The sequence below is a fragment of the Bufo gargarizans genome, chromosome 1 (genome assembly GCF_014858855.1).
Source record: "Bufo gargarizans isolate SCDJY-AF-19 chromosome 1, ASM1485885v1, whole genome shotgun sequence".
Lineage (NCBI taxonomy): Eukaryota > Metazoa > Chordata > Amphibia > Anura > Bufonidae > Bufo > Bufo gargarizans.
In genome coordinates, this window is record NC_058080.1 from 220,275,435 (window position 1) to 220,292,064 (window position 16,630).

The following is a 16,630-nucleotide window of genomic DNA, read 5'->3' on the forward strand; positions in this document are numbered from 1 at the left end:
AGATCGCAAGGACACCCCCTCATCTGAGGAAATCACTGGCACAGGACAAGGGTAGTTGCAGGAGCGGGAGAGAAACGGCGCAAACCTGTGGTGAGAAGCCGAGATCTCGCGAGATCTCCAACTGCCGAGGCACAGGACAGGAGCACGGATGCAGTGAGCGCTGAAAGCCGAAATCTCGCAGATCGTGAGACTTCGGCCGTCACCGCAAGCGCCGGGGATAAACCAGGGGACGGGAGAAAATCCTGCGCAGCGCGCGATTATGGCCGGGACAACGAACCGGCAGGCAAAGAGCCGGAGAACAACCGGAACAGGGCAAGAGGTGAGGAGACACCGGGCAGGAGAGGGGAATGACAGAGAGGGGAGGGCCAGAAGCCCCCAAAGAAGAGAGGACAAAAAAACGGAGTAAAAACACTAGCTATCCACAATCAGTAGATAAGGAGGGAGGCACAACCTCCCACAGAAGAAACCCCAGAGCGATATAAAAGCACACCTAAGCAAAATATGACAAACAAACTTCCATTAACAAAGAGGATACTTATCTGCCATGGCAGCAGCAAAGAAAGAGGATGATCCCAGGATGTGGAAGTCCATATATACTGGGATAAGGGGGAGGAGTCGGTTTCTAGGGTGTTTCCTTGTGATTGACATGTTCATTTCTTTGCTGCTATGGTAACAGTAAAGGAAGTTAATGCAATAGGAGCCTCCGTGTCTTGTGATAAAATCCAACCCCCTACCCTCTGAATTGATGAGCTGCACTCCAAGTAAGTGATATTGGAAACAATACTAACGATACCTGTTGGCAACACAATTCCATCACTATTATGAAGTGACTGCAACAAATACCCAATGTGCTGGTAACAATGAACTTACCTCTTGCATTATAAATTAGACAAGACGCGTATACTTGCTTTGTAAACTGTCTTCACCACCACTTTATTCCAATCAGTCAAACGATCATACAGTGACTGCAGTGGATATTGCCATTCAATGTGTTGATAACAATGAACTTATCTTTTGCTTTATAAATCAGGCAAGACACGTGTGCTGGACTTGTCAATGAATTCAGCGCTATTTACTACAGACAGCAAATGCTTTTATGAGTGTCAACAAACATTAATTGAATCTCTCAACTTGCGGTATTTGTCGACAATTGAAAAGTTCCCTATATTCTACTGGCCATCTATATGATATATAATTATGGCTATGAGTCCATGTTGAATACCACTGAATATTGAGGGGCAGCATTTCTGCAGCTTTATTCAACATATGCTGTACTTCTCTATATTCTGTGGGAATTGAATAGCGTTACTCACATCTATATTTATATATTTTTACTTATTTTTATATATTTTTCTCCTACAATCATGTACTGGAATTAGCATATATTTATCTATATATTTACAACATCATGTATCATAATTGAGAATGTAATGTTAGATAAATGAACTGGACTGGCACTCTGTATGTGTGAAATAATGGATAAAATATACAATAAAATGATGTAAAATACAATATAAAGTGATCACACAATTTATTCAAATGGTAATAAAATCAGATAATATAACTAAGGTAGATAAAAATAGACGCTGCGCAGCAGGATAAGATTGAATTCACAATCGTAAAAATGATCATAAAGCTGGTAAATCTTTAGAACCAATATAAAATCAATTATTAAATAAAAATATAAAAACATAAAATATACATATACAATCCCCCCAAAAAGCTCATTAACATTACATTCTCATTGAATAACAGGAATAGCTCACTCCTAAGCGAATTAGGACCAGGTGCTCTAGGCCAGAGAACTGTATCACCCGTACAGGAGAAAATATGCTAACTTATAGCTGTATGCTATAAGTTAGCAGTATCACCCGTACAGGAGAAAAAACTGCTAACTTATAGCTGTATGAAAAAGTTATTTTGGGAACCTGCTTTCCTCAAAGCCCCTTCTTTTTTTTTTCCTTTATTATTTTTTAATTATCATACAAAAAAATACATGCCAATATTCCATTTACAATACTATAAGATCCAAAAGTCCGTCAGTTCTAATTTTTTAACCATGGTTAAATATAATTTCATGCAAGTACCGATAATTATATACATATTGACTAAATCAAATAGAGGTCTCACTACCTGGGAAGAAAGCAGGGCCCACCCGGCATCAAGAGCTTTAACAATGCAGATAAAAAAAAGACATCTTATTTAATATTGTTATCTCTGTACGGGGAGGGAACAGAGGCCCGCGGCCCGGGCGGCCCGCCAAGCAGCGAACACGCACCCCATACGGCCTCCCTCGAACATAAGTAAGCACCACCGACAGGATCAGCGCTCGTGTGGCGAATCATCTGGTGTTCACGTACACCCTGCGCGGCAAGCTCACAACGATCTTTAATCGCACACTTCCGTAAAGCCGAAGAAAAACAGGCGGGGGTCCAGCAGTCTTCTATCACAGTGGTATAGAACCCACTCACGTGTTTTACTGCCTCATCCCCATATAGTTAAGTTAAATATTAATGCCCTGTTTAAGCATAACTCGCATGAGTTTACCACGATGTCTCGTGGAAAGAGAACTCGAGTCAAATGTCGCTCAGCAATCTCCGGCAATTGAGGAGAAAAGCAAAACCAACAAGCACTGTCTTATTAAGAGAGCAGAGCCCAACACCGACTCCAGTTCATTAAGAGAAGACAGATGGTAGGACCCAGCTCACACATGTGTCGGATCACTGCCCGTAGTTAAAACTCATGTCAAACAGGAAAAGCCGCATCCCGGGTCGCGCCCGATGCCCGGGCCCCCCAAGATCCCGAGCCCTGAACCCTCACCCATGCATTACTCAACATTTTAGATAGGTCAAAAGTTAACCGATATCTGATGCTGGTGAGTCCTGCCAACCTCCAACGTTTCTAGAGATACTCCAATACTCCATTATGACTTCACATTCTACACTAATACATTGCATACAAAAAGAAGCCGGACTAATTGGATCTTCCCCAGAACCCCCCCCCCATCCCCCCACACCCCCCCCCCCCACCTTGCAGACCAAAAAAATAAAAATAAAATCCTAATTAGTTAATCGTATCCCAATCTTTCCACAGTTTATTCCACTTTAAGTAGGATCCTCTTTGTTTGTACAAGATCTTCTCGTAGCTTTTCACCTTCTCAACCAAGCCCAGCCAATTATTACAGTCTGGGGCGGAGGAGCAAAACCATGCTCTAGAGATGAGAAGCCTAGCCAGAAACATCACCTTAATCAACAATCGACCATTTGTGGGTTGGTAATTGACCTCCGATAAGTCTCCCAGGACCCATATCCTGGGAGTAAAGGGAACAACAATGTTGAGTTTACGAGCCAGATTGGTTTGAACCGATCTCCAGTACCTGCTCACCATTGGGCAATCCCAGAACAGATGTAAATGATCTGCCTCGGATTCACCGCAGCGTGGGCAGTCAGAGGAGGTTCTAAGTCCTCTCCTATATAACCATATAGGTGTCACATATATTTTGTGCAAAATATTAAATTGTACAACAGTGTGGTTAAAATTATGCGAAACCAATTTTAAACTTTCCCCTATATTCTCCCAGTTTGGAGAGCCCGTCTCTGAAAGCAAAGATGACCAGGCTCTCTGTCCTGGTGAAAAAACATCCGAAAAAACCTTTTTCATTAAGTGTCTATAACAGTGAGATACTTTAATTCTCGTGACAATTTTCTTGCAGATTAAATCATGTAAAAATTCAGGAGTATCTATAGTAAGAAGATAGCGATTCGCAGTGCTAGAAAGTGCTGACCTTAGTTGAAAGTATGCATACTAAGCCACTTCACCTAAATTTGCCCCTTGCATTAATTCCGCAAGGGGCAAAATGTGTCCACCACTGACCACTTGATGCAGGTACTGAACATTCTTGGTCCTCCAATACTGGCTGCAACTCAAATCATTTAAATTCAAAAGCTTTGGATTATGCCATAATGGAGTGCAAATAAGTGATGCCCCAGCTCCACACCAGTTCCTTATATTTCGCCAAGACTTTGTAGCCATTCTGCAGAAAAGTGTGTACCCATTTAGTACATTTGATAAATAGTCAGACTCAAGTACTGTAAAAAAATCCGCGAAGCCTGAATCTTTCACCACCTTACTGCAGAACTGGCTATTTTCCCACTCATTAAACAAGCAGAGTTGAGAGGCCACAAAATAGCCCCTAAAATAGGGGAGGTTAAGACCTCCCCGGTTATAGGGCATAGAAAAATAGAGTACCTTCAATCTCACACGCTTCCTCCCCCATATTAGATCATTAAGCATCCGCTCTATCAATCTGAAGTACTTATCTACAATCCATACAGGCGAATTGCGCAAAATATAAAGAACCTGGGGCAGCACTACCATTTTTATTAATGAGATTCTGTCCGCTCTCGCTGACAGGATTTTTTGCCATATCTTAATTTTAGCCCTCAGCTTTATCAACAGAGGAAGCAGATTAAGTTGTAGATATTCCTGGGGTTTGGCAGAAACTGTTATCCCCAGGTACTTTATTGAATCTGAGATCGTTAGCTGGTTATCCCGTTCGCCCCGCAGTTCGTCTGTAGGGAGAAGGACGGTCTTCTCCCAGTTGATCTCCAGACCGGAAGGACCGGAAAAGAGACCAACCAGGTCCATTATACGAGGAAGAGTAGTGTCTGTTTGATGCATAAAAATCAAAATGTCGTCTGCATAAAGTGATACTCGATCATAATTCCCCATTGTGCCAAAACCAGCCACCCTCGGATCCTGCCTAATACTAGCCGCTAAGGGTTCAATGTAGATATTGAATAGCAGGGGGGAGAGAGGACAGCCCTGACGGGTGCCTCTTCCTAATATAAAGCTCTCTGTTGTCATATCATTGATCCTTATCCTAGCAACTGGGGAGTTATATAGGAGCTGTACCATCGCCAAGAATCTTGGGCCAAAGCCCATTTTTTTCATCACCTCCCAGAGAAAGGTCCACTCCACCCTGTCGAAGGCTTTGACGGCATCCAACGACAGAATGGAGCGGGCGCCGCTCCCCGGGGACTGAATATTCATGAATAGCCTATGTAGGTTATGATGGGTGCCCCTCTTTGGCATAAAACCATTTTGATCTGAGTGGATAATAGTGGATATAACCCGCGAGAGCCTCCTAGCCAAAATTTTTGATAATAAGTTAACATCGGTATTTAATAAAGAAATTGGTCTATAGGAGCTCATTTCTGCCGGGTCTTTATCCTTTTTCGGAATTAAAACAATAAGAGCCTCCATCATGGAGCATTGCTTGGGAAAACACCTCTAGCAGCTGGGGGAGGATCGTCTCACCATACTTACGATAAACTTCATATGGAAGACCATCCAGTCCTGGCGATGAGCTCCCCGAGATAGACCCCAGAGCCTCCTTCAGCTCAGAGAGAGACAACTCCTCTTCCAAAAATTCTATTTGGGCTTCATTCAAAGTAGAAAGTGGAATCCTCTCCAAGAACCGCATCGCCAGTTCGGATGTCATACCGGGAGGGGATCTGTATATCTGAGCAAAATATTGTAAAAAGGTATCCCTAATCCCCTCTGGATTTGTTATAGTTTCCCCCTCTAAGTTACGGATTGAAGTGATAGATTGATTTTTCCTATCTTGTTGTGAGATTATTCTTGCTAGGAGCTTACCAGGGCGTCCGGACTCCGAAAAATATTTAAGCCCCTTAAAGAATACTATATGATTTGCTTTCTCTACCAAATACTTCTCCAAGCAACAGCTAGCCTTCTGCATCTCTTCCCTGTTGTATTCCGTGGGTTGGCTGGTAAAACGCTCAGTTGTAGATACAGCGATCTTAACCAGTTCCTCCTCTTTTCCCCTAAATGTTCTCCTTGCTGCAGCAATCTCACTTATGAAGACCCCTCTTATATATGCTTTCAGGGCATCCCATACTATGTTGATGTTAGCAGAGGGAAAATTCACCTCCCAAAAGGAGGATATCAATAGTTTAATAGACTGAGGATTCTCCATAATGGTAAACCAATATGGGTTCATCTTGAATCCTAGCCCCCTTCTATCCTTATTCTCCCCCGTGCGAACCTCAACTAGTACGGGTGAGTGGTCCGAAACGGTTCTTACTCTGTATCGAATCTTACTGATATTACTCAGGTTGCTCTCATTGGTGAGTGCTAGATCAATCCGAGACATTGCTCTCCCCCCCCCTACTGACGCAAGAGTATACTCTCTTTCCTCCGCCAAGGTGTTCCCATATATCTACCACTCCTACTTCTAAGCAAAACTGGGGCAGCAAAGAGTTACAAGGGTTCCTCCCCCGATCTGCATCTAAAGTGAGTCTATCCTTGTTGGGGTCCATAACCGCATTAAAGTACCCCACTCAAAGCCCCTTCTGAGTACAGACATTACTCATCATTGCACATTCAATGTGACATTTTCTCTTCATTTGAAAGAAAAGATACAATATCTGCATTTGTTTTACTAAAGACTTATATATGCAGGAATTTTATATTGGTTCTAAAGATTTACCAGCTTTATGATCATTTTTTACGATTGTGAATTCAATCTTATCCTGCTGCGCAGCGTCTATTTTTTTTTCTCTACCTTAGTTATATTATCTGATTTTATTACCATTTGAATAAATTGTGTGATCACTTTATATTGTATTTTACATCATTTTATTGTATATTTTATCCATTATTTCACACATACAGAGTGCCAGTCCAGTTCATTTATCTATTTTTAATATTTTCTCCTGTACGGGTGATACAGTTCTCTGGCCTAGAGCACCTGGTCCTAATTCGCTTAGGAGTGAGCTATTCCTGTTATTCAATGAGAATGTAATGTTAATGAGCTTTTTGGGGGGATTGTATATGTATATTTTATGTTTTTATGTTTTTATTTAATAATTGATCCTATATGCAAAACTAGAAGGAGTGCACACCTTTTTTTTTCTTCATTTCTACTTATTATTTTTGCTGGGACTGGGTGATTCAGTTAGGTGGTGAACCCTCAATATCCATTACATTCGAGCTGAGAGTTGGGAGCAAAGCGCCGCAAGTGCTTGTAGTACTCGCCCTCCCTGGTCTTCCATGCTGGGGTCGGCTCTTCACTGTCCTGACCGTGTACAGCGTCAGGACGTAGTGTGCGCACTATGACCTGACGCTGAACGCAGTCAGGTGACAAAGCAGAGCAGGCTGGGAAGACAGGGGAGCACAACTTCTGCCGGAGGTGAAGAGGAGTCGCGGCACAGGGATAGGTAAGAGGAGGTTTTTATTTTAATCTGATCTGAGGTCTGATGGGGGTCTGACAATGTGGGCTGATCTGAGGTCTGCTGGGGGTCTAACATTGAAGGCTGATCTGAAGTCTGATGGGGGTCCGACAATGTGGGCTGATCTGAGGTCTGATGGGGGCTGACATGGAGGGCTGATGTGATATCCTGATAAGGGGGTCAGATGTGATGTCCTGATATGGTGGCCAGATCTGATGTTCTAATATTTATGGGGGCCTGATCTGATGTTCTGATATTTATGGGGGTCTGATCTGATGTCCTGATATTTATGGGGTCTGATCTGATGTCCTGATATTTTTGGGGGTCTGATCTGATTATCTGATATGAGGTCTGATGGAAAAAAAAAAATCTTATTTTCCTCCTCTTAAACCTGGGGTGCATCTGATCATCGGGTGCGTCTTATAAAGTGAAAAATACGGTATGTTCTGAAGCTTTTTTTGGCGTGTATTAGTGGAAAACAAAAAGTATTATTTGCCGTTCAGCGGTGCAGTTATATGTTCTAAAGCCTTTTTTGGGGTGTATTAGTGTAAAAAAATAAGGGCTTATTTGCCGTTCAGCGGTGCAGTTATATGCTCTAAAGCCTTTTTTGGCAGTTGTGTGGTGAACTGAGAAAATTACAGCCTTTTTTGGGGTGTAATAATTTCCTTTTTATATATTGATTTGATCTAATAGTATGTGACAGAGAAGTGACAGGCCTTGCAAAGGGAGTGGGGGGGGGGGGCGAGGCCTAAATGTTTCTGGCGCAGGCACAGGTCGCTGCAGAGTAAGGGGACGTGGCAGAAGGGGTCACTTCGAGAGGCCTGAGCTCCCTGTGTCATCTAGCGGTCGTATCTTTTTTTTTTTTTTTAACAATTCTTTATTATTTTCGTGTTACAATAAAGCAGAGGATACATTACATTTGAAGTAGATCATATCTAAAATGCATTACAAAACTCAATTTATCTCATCACAGAGGTAATTATAACGATTTGGTAACACAACAATTCTTTTACTCGGTTTTCATAACCCCCTTAGTCGCCCAATACCTGAATGATTTTTTATTTTGTTCTGGGATGAAACTAAGGTTATTATGTATGGGGAGATGTTTGGAAAACTGGTACGAGAGACCAAATAAGTTTCTAATATTTTTCCATACTATGATAGTATCCTTTAACATTAGTGATTGCCTTGCCACATACGGGAGTTTTGGCAATTTTGAATGCAATAGGGCCAGCAGATCCCAGGGCGCAGCTGTGTTTCCATACATAAGTTGGAATATGTCTGTGAAGGTTCTCATTTATCCAGGTCATGGTATATATCTGTAAAGAATAAATCAAGGCAACTGGACGTACTGTAGATTTCTTTAAAATGTTTCACTCGTTCTTCCAACGAGCTTTCTCAATTCTGAGTGATTGTACAAAAATTCTGGGAATAAATATGTACATCTGGTAATTATACCCAGCATTGGTATAGAGGTGGGGGGGTTAAACATCTATTGTCTGCCACATACAATGCTGTCTTGACACCTTTTTCTGGGAAGTCTTTATCACCTACTGACTCCAATTAGGATAATGGAATCAACACCTTTGACCCAATGTTGGGTATAATTACCAGATGTGGATTCAGTTACATATTTATTCCCAGAATTTTTGTACAATCACTCAGAATTGAGAAAGCTCGTTGGAAGAACGAGTGAAACGTTTTCAAGAAATCTACAGTACGTCCAGTTGCCTTGATTTATTCTTTACAGATATAAATTGGAATAGTAAGACATGCCATTAAACCAATCTAATATGTGCCTGCTGAGGCAGGTTATATTGTAACCCCGTATATCTGGGAAGTTGAGACCTCTATGTTCTTTACGCAGTTTTAATTTCCTCAGGGAAATTCTAGGCTTCTTTCCATTCCAGATCAAGTGAATGAACTTGCTCTCTAGCCCTTTGACATCTGCATGATGACACAGGAGTATAGGAATGGTCTGAAGTGGGTATAATAGTTTCGCCAACCCCATCATCTTAACCAAGTGGCAACGTCCTACCAGCAACAAAGGCAGGTTCTGCCATCTGTCCAGGTAATTTTTTATTTTGCTCAGCAATGGTGGATAGTTCAGTTGATGATAAATTGAATGTGGAGATTTCCCTATCTTGTTGCCCAGATAAGTGATTTGCGACGAGGCGTGAGAAATACAGAATCCTAAGGATTTGATATAACAGCATTTGTCCCCTTGAGCTAGGGGTAACAGCTCACATTTGGAGACATTGATTGTATACTCAGAATAGCTCACAAATCTCTCCAGCACCCTCCCCAAATGTTCCCTCGGTTTGGCCAAGAATAATACGACATCATCTGCAAAGAACGCTTCTTTCACCTGAGTGTCTCCCACCATGGTACCTTCAAAAACATTAGAGCCGCACAATTCTCTAGCTAATGGTTCCAAAGCTAGGTTAAACAAAAGGGGTGGTAATGGGCAGCCCTGACGGGTCCCCTTCCGCAACTAAAAGGTTTAGATAGGAAGCCCTGGGTATAAACCCTAGCCCGTGGATTAGGGTACATCTGTGACAGGAAGGTTCTGAAAGCGCCCGAGAATCCCATTTTTTCCAAGACCGCCTCCAGCCATGCCCACCTGACATTATCAAAGGCTTTCTCTGCGTCCAAGGTGAACATGGCTAGAAGTTCACATAGGTAGATGTTGTACTCTGTCCTGATGTTTGTCACTGCTGATATCCCCTGAACAAACCCCACCTGCTTCGGTCCTATTAGTTGCGGCAATATTTTGGCTAGACAATCCGCGACAAATTTAGCTAGGATTTTAGCATCTACATTAATTAACGATATAGGCCTGTAGGATCCCGGAAGTAAAGGATCCTTTCCTGGCTTAGACAGTAGCTTGATATAGGACGTATTTTCCTTATCCAATGACATGTGGCCCTGAAGGACTCCATTAAACAGTACTTAGTAGAACTGGTGAGACCTGGTTCAACAGTGCCTTGTAATACTCCCCAGTGAATCCATCTGGACCCGGCACTTTTCAATTACCTAGGTGCTTGACTACTTCCTGTTGTTCTCCCAGGGAAATTTCCGAATTTAGGGCTTGGAGCTGATCATCGTTCAGTCTAGGGAGTCAAACTCTATCCAAAAGGGAATCTGTCAAGTCAAACGGGGCCTCATCTTTATGCAGGTTCTCATAATATGCCCCAACTATTGAGTTAATCTCCGCTAGATTGTGTACTAAATTTCCCTCAGGGTTCTTTAAGCATGAGATGTATTGTGGTTGTCGTAGACCCTTCACCAAATTAGCCAATAGATTCCCGGACTTGTTCCCGTATTTAAACAACCTGGCCTCCATTTCCGAGCTCCTTTGAGATTCCCTATCCTTCATACACTTCTCAAACTTCTGGCGTTCCTCCACCCACCTCCTCTTGTTAACTTCAGAAGGGTCTATGGTAAAGCTAAGGTATGTTTCCCTAACCTTCTGGCTTGCCTGGCTAAAAAGAAGTTGAGCTTTTTTCTGTATTCCATGATTCCCCTCCCCCCTTATTACTGCCTTTGACACGCTCCAGAATAAGTCAGGGGTCACAATGTGGGCCTCATTCTCCACTTTGTAGTCCTCTCACCAGATGACTAGTTTCTCTAGAAACTCTTCCCTGGAGCTTAAGTGCGAGGGGAAGCGCCAGACATAATATGGACCCCTGGGGTAGGTATCTGTCAAGACTAATGTAACCAGCGCATGATCAGATAACGATCACTCCCATTTCCGCCAGCTCCACCTTGTGCATCATCGAATGGGGTAAGAATATGTAGTCGATTCGAGACCACGAGTTCTGAGAGTGCGCGTAAAATGTCTGGATGGAGTTGGCGCCACGGATCTAGCAGGCCCACACCCTCCATCATTTGTTTCAATACCCTGTCCTGGGGTCCGTTCGTCCCTACACTGTCCCCTGCATGTCTCCTATCTTCCCTCCCATTAACTACCGAGTTAAAGTCACCTCCAATGATTTTATTCACACAAGTATCACCCAGCCTTTTGTCCAAACACAATCTCATAATGTTGAAGTCTTACAGCCAGATCCTAGGTAAGGCTGCTTTCACACTAGCGTTCGGGTGTCCGCTCGTGAGCTCCGTTTGAAGGAGCTCACGAGCGGACCCGAACGCAGCCGTCCAGCCCTGATGCAGTCTGAATGGAGCGGATCCGCTCAGACTGCATCAGTCTGGCGGCGTTCAGCCTCCGCTCCGCTCGCCTCCGCACGGACAGGCGGACAGCTGAACGCTGCTTGCAGCGTTCGGGTGTCCGCCTGGCCGTGCGGAGGCGTGCGGATCCGTGCGGATCCGTCCAGACTTACAATGTAAGTCAATGGGGACGGATCCGTTTGAAGATGCCACAATGTGGCTCAATCTTCAAGCGGATCCGTCCCCCATTGACTTTACATTGAAAGTCTGGACGGATCCGTCCCAGGCTATTTTCACACTTTAGCTTTTTTTTGCTAATATAATGCAGACGGATCCGTTCTGAACGGAGCCTCCGTCTGCATTATTATGAGCGGATCCGTTCAGAACGGATCCGCCCGAACGCTAGTGTGAAAGTAGCCTAAGCTGCATGAATCCATGCATTTGATCCACAAGGCCATGAATCTGCTCCATGCTTTTTTGGACTTGTGATTATGTTAGGGAGACTGCAGTCACCGTCTAGATCCCCCTCCCAAAATGACCCCAAAACTGCTACTAGCCTTCCGAAGCCACTTCAGTTTGTAAAACCCCCTTTAAAGCCTCTGAAACAGTATTTTTTTTATAGTAGATTTTTGCATAATAATAAAATATTAATAATTCACAACGTCTGCTGTAGGAAATAGACTGAGCATATACCCATTCTCCATATCACCATGACAGCATGAAAGAACAACCCAACTCGGCCAAGACAGGAGCCGCTATTTTTAGTTCAATGAAAGTAATTAAGGATTCCTATTTATTGCCTGGCTTCTATCAGGAGCAAGCTGCAGCTGCTTCTTTTGTGTGTAGAAAAGGAACAATCGACATTCCTACTTTCACTGATAGTCAGCTGTGGTCACTATTGCAGAGCATGGAGCAGCTCATCACTTTATTCGTGCTGACAGTTCTTCATATATTATTAGGGTTGACACCTGGCTGATATCTTGCTGTTCTGCCAAGTAAACCTGGAATTGTATGCCAAAATGCATTGATTTAGCAGGAATAGATATGAAGATCTGGAGAGCAATCCATATTTTTATATTCTCAGCACCCCAAATAAATAAATAGTGTAGACATATAAATATTAGTTTTAATTTGCTGTATGTGTAAGTCACAGCAAGAATGAGGTACAGACTGGTGCCAACTAAATTTAAAGGAAAAATCGCAATTGTGACCAGCACTAGGTAGGGGCTGGGGGAGGAAGGCAGACCTATATATTGTAATATTTATTTATTTTATGCACTTATATAGCGCTACTATATTCCGCAACGCTTTACAGACATTAGCATCATACTGTCCCCATGTGCCCAATGGGGCTCACAATCTAAGCTCCCTATCAGTATGTCTTTGGAGTGTGGGAGGAAACTGGAGTACCCGGAGGAAACGCACACAAACACAGGGAGAACATAGAAACTCCATGCAGATGTTGTCCTTGTCCTGAGCCACCATGCTGTAGTGTATGTTATCAGGAGCAGTTTGAATACGATCAGTTATTCTCCTAAGTTCTGCATCTGCAGGTACCTAGGAGAGGGGCTTCACTGTGTTGTCTGCATCGAGCCCTGTCACAGCCCCTCCCCTCTGCTCTGAGTGACAGATTTAGTGGTCTCTTGGTTGGATGCTACAGATATAACTCAGAGCAGAAGGGCTATGAAGCAGCTCAATGTAGAGGGCCCTTCACAGTGATGCTCTGCCTCCTGGGCACTTGCAGAAGCAATGACTGGCAGAATAAATGTTCATAGTCGCACTACTCCTGATAATAAAACTCCACAAAAAGTATGTTTGTACTGCTTTTCCCAGCCCACATCTAGCACTATCAACGCTATGACATGATCAAAACTGCTGACAGACACACTTTAAACCTTTCGCTACCAATAGTTGTTCCTGTGCAAGATAACTACTACAGCATCTTTGAGATACCTGCCATAAATATGCCTCCCTCTATTTACCTATTGTTTTTCCGGGGCAGGCGACTCATCTCGTGGCTGCTCCGTGCTGGGGACTGAACAAGCAAGAGTCTCGTCTCTCATTTGATTGGCCGCACGTCACCCTACCTCCTCCCAGGGGGCTGTCTTCCCTCTTTATAAACCGGCATTTTAGGCAGCCGCTTCACGGACACACGAGCGCCGGACACTCTGCCATACACCTTCAGTGTGACAGCGTTTTCTTAGCTGTACTACCACATAACTACTACTAGCTCCTGATGACTAACATTTGAAGAATCGCGTCGAGACCTGCTCATATGTGGGAATGATAGCTAGCTGAGGAGTTTTAGGAAGGCATGGTCATTTATCATTAGGGCAACTTATTGGTAGGCACCATAACTCTGATGACAACTATACCCTGATAGGGTTGACAGTTTTGGGGCTAATATCGGAGATTGGACCCCTGATGTACTAAATGTATACCCTCTATTACCCTTCACCTATCTGTTAGATTCATGTTTTATACGTTTGCATTGAGTTAGTGTGACCACTCATACGTGACTTTGGAGGGAACACATATGACCATATAGCCTCTCTTGGTACATTTGGTAAAAACAGGTTCAATAGAAGCTCCGCTATATACACTGGACTTCCTTAGTGCTTCGTACACACATGGCCTATATGTTGGAAGGCCTCTGTGGGTTCTAGCATGAACAAGCGCACCAGATGTGGCCTTAAGTTTTTTGAGCAGTGTAAAAATCCCCCTATTTTCCTTTGTTTGTCTAATTTCTTTAAATCACTTTAAAGATTGTATTTTTTAGCGCTTCATTCTTCCATGATATTTAGAGACTCATGCTTACCTAGACTTTTTTGATACGCAATAAAAACTATGGATTGTCCCACAAAAAATGAGCCCCTAAACAGCTCAGTAGACATAAGTATAAAAAAGTTATGGGGGTCAGAATATGGTGATGTAAAAAAATTGTTTATTAATCAAAGTTTAAATTTATTTTTACACTATTTAGACATAAAAAATCCTATACATATGGGATGTCGTTGTAATCGTACTGACCCAGAGAATTAAAAGCAAGGTCAGTTTTGCCGCAAACAAAATGCCATGGGAACAAAACCTGTAAAACGGTGGAGGAATTGCATTTTCCTTTCCAATTCCACCCCATTTGGATTTTTTTTTACTGCTTCCCACTACATTTTTAATAGTTGCATTAAAAAGTACAACTTGTCCAGCAAAAAATAAGCCCTCATACAGCTATGTGAATGGAAATATAAAAAAGTTATGGCTCAAGGAAGATAGAGAAGAAAAATAAAAACGCAAAAATTAAGAAACCTCTAGTAGTGAAAGGGTTAACATTTTGCATCTTACAGAATGGTAGCATATTACAGAGCAGTAGAGCTCCAGCACATCATTAAATGAAAATTATAAATCAAATAATGAAAAAAAGTTATGGGTCTCATTTATTAAAACTGTCTAATAAAATTAAAGCTGACCTCTGATTGGATTCTAGTCTTATTTAGAGTTTTGATAAATTGAATTCTATGTATAGTAGACAGTCGGCAGTTCACCTTGTATCTCATGGGATTTCATGGCACCCCAACCATGAGAAAAAAAAGAAAAGTGTTTAATCTGTATACTAGCAAGTTGCGCCAAAGTGGACCAGGCAGCATCCATCATTTTGAGAAGCCTTACAACACTGCTTCTAAATCTCTTCTGATGGTATAATGAAGCTGAATTTTATGGGCAAGGTCAGCCATTTTGTACTTTTTCTGGGGCTGGAATACTAGCATCGTGTATCCATAGGCACCGCAAGCAAGTAAACTTGAGATCAAAGTAAGACACTCACTGAGCTTGCATTGATAAGCAGAAGCTCCAGAAGTGAGCTATATACAGGTCACATTATTATTATTATTCGACTGATCCAAAATTAAATATACGGTACCTGAGATGCTTTATCATCTCCCTGCCCCTGTTGTAAAAAAGTTGAAAACCTTGTGAACATTTAGTTAACTGTGTGCAGCTTGCTTTCCTAATGGCCATCACTACTGCACTTAGGATAGGGGAGTTGTCCATAAAAGAACCCTACCTAAGATTCTTAGATGATAGGATAACCTTTTCACAGAGAACAGGAGATAATGTTACCTTTTTTTTGTACCTCCCCAGAAACGAACAGGAACAGCAGCTGTTTGAATGTAAGAAGGATAGTATTGAAATACCTTCAGATCACTGAAATGTGGAGGAAAGACTCTAATCTCTTTATCCAATATGAAGGGAAGCATAAGTCTAATAGAATCTATAAGCAGACTTTGGCCAGATGGAACAAGGAAACCATCAAAGAAACATACAAACTCCAGGAGGTGGACTGCCCTTTGTAAGAGCCTACTCAACCAGAGCCATGGCCGCTTCAAGTGCAGAGAGGGCTAATGGCAAACTTTACCAGTTTTGCAAAGCCGCAACCTGAACAAGCTACAATACATTTTGCAGACATTATAGGAGTGGACTTACCAATCAGGACTTGGTGTTTGGATGTAAGGTCCTCCAAGCAGTTTCCCCAGACCCCATCAAGTACTGATTCATTTGGTGTTTCCCTTGTGGTGCTGTCATGGGGGACGTCCTGAAAAGTAGGAATGAGTCCTATCGGGAATTGGTTTTCCAGGAGTCCAACATGACAGCACCCTTATTACCCTCCCTGTGACTCAAAAGCATAACAATGTGATTTGATGTAAACATTGTGGGTTCTAAATAAATTAGTTGCATCTATCTGGTGTAGTAATTTGTAAAACACTGGAGAGTGGAGGTAGGGAGTTTTTTTTTTTTTATCTCTTTGTCTTCCTGTCCCTACAGAGTTGTATAAGGACAACTTCTTGCGGTGCTGTCATGTTGGACTCCTGGAAAACCAATTACCGGTAGGACTAATTCCTACTCTATCTTTCATCGAACAGATGGATATTGACATGTCAGGTGATAAATATCAGAGAACAAACACTTACAACCATTGCTGGAAGAACACAAGCTGGTGGTGGCAATATTATTTTCTGTGGAATGTTTTCGTGGCACTCTCTGGGCCCACTCATCCATGTGGAAGGCACTCTCAACCGATTTGGGTATGAATCCATCCTTGCAGATTACATACATCGATATATGTTGATTGTCTTCCCTGGGGCAGATGGGAACTTTTAGGAAAACAATAAGACATGTCACGTGGCTAAAATTGTTGACATTGGTTGGGAGAGCATGAT

At 42.5% G+C, this 16,630-nt stretch overlaps 1 protein-coding gene across 4 annotated transcripts in view; it reads left to right on the forward strand.

Moving 5' to 3' along the window:
- CAMK2D (calcium/calmodulin dependent protein kinase II delta) overlaps nt 1–16,056 on the forward strand; it is a 342,528-nt gene extending 326,472 nt beyond the window's left edge. The window contains exon 20 of one of the 4 annotated variants that reach the window (XM_044301298.1): nt 15,555–16,056. In XM_044301298.1, coding sequence (XP_044157233.1) covers nt 15,555–15,621 — 67 coding nt within the window. In that variant the 3' untranslated portion in view covers nt 15,622–16,056. The remainder of the gene's footprint in view (nt 1–15,554) is intronic. The other 3 variants (XM_044301306.1, XM_044301323.1, XM_044301332.1) reach the window with 3 other exon arrangements.
- Nucleotides 16,057–16,630: the final 574 nt, after the last annotated feature.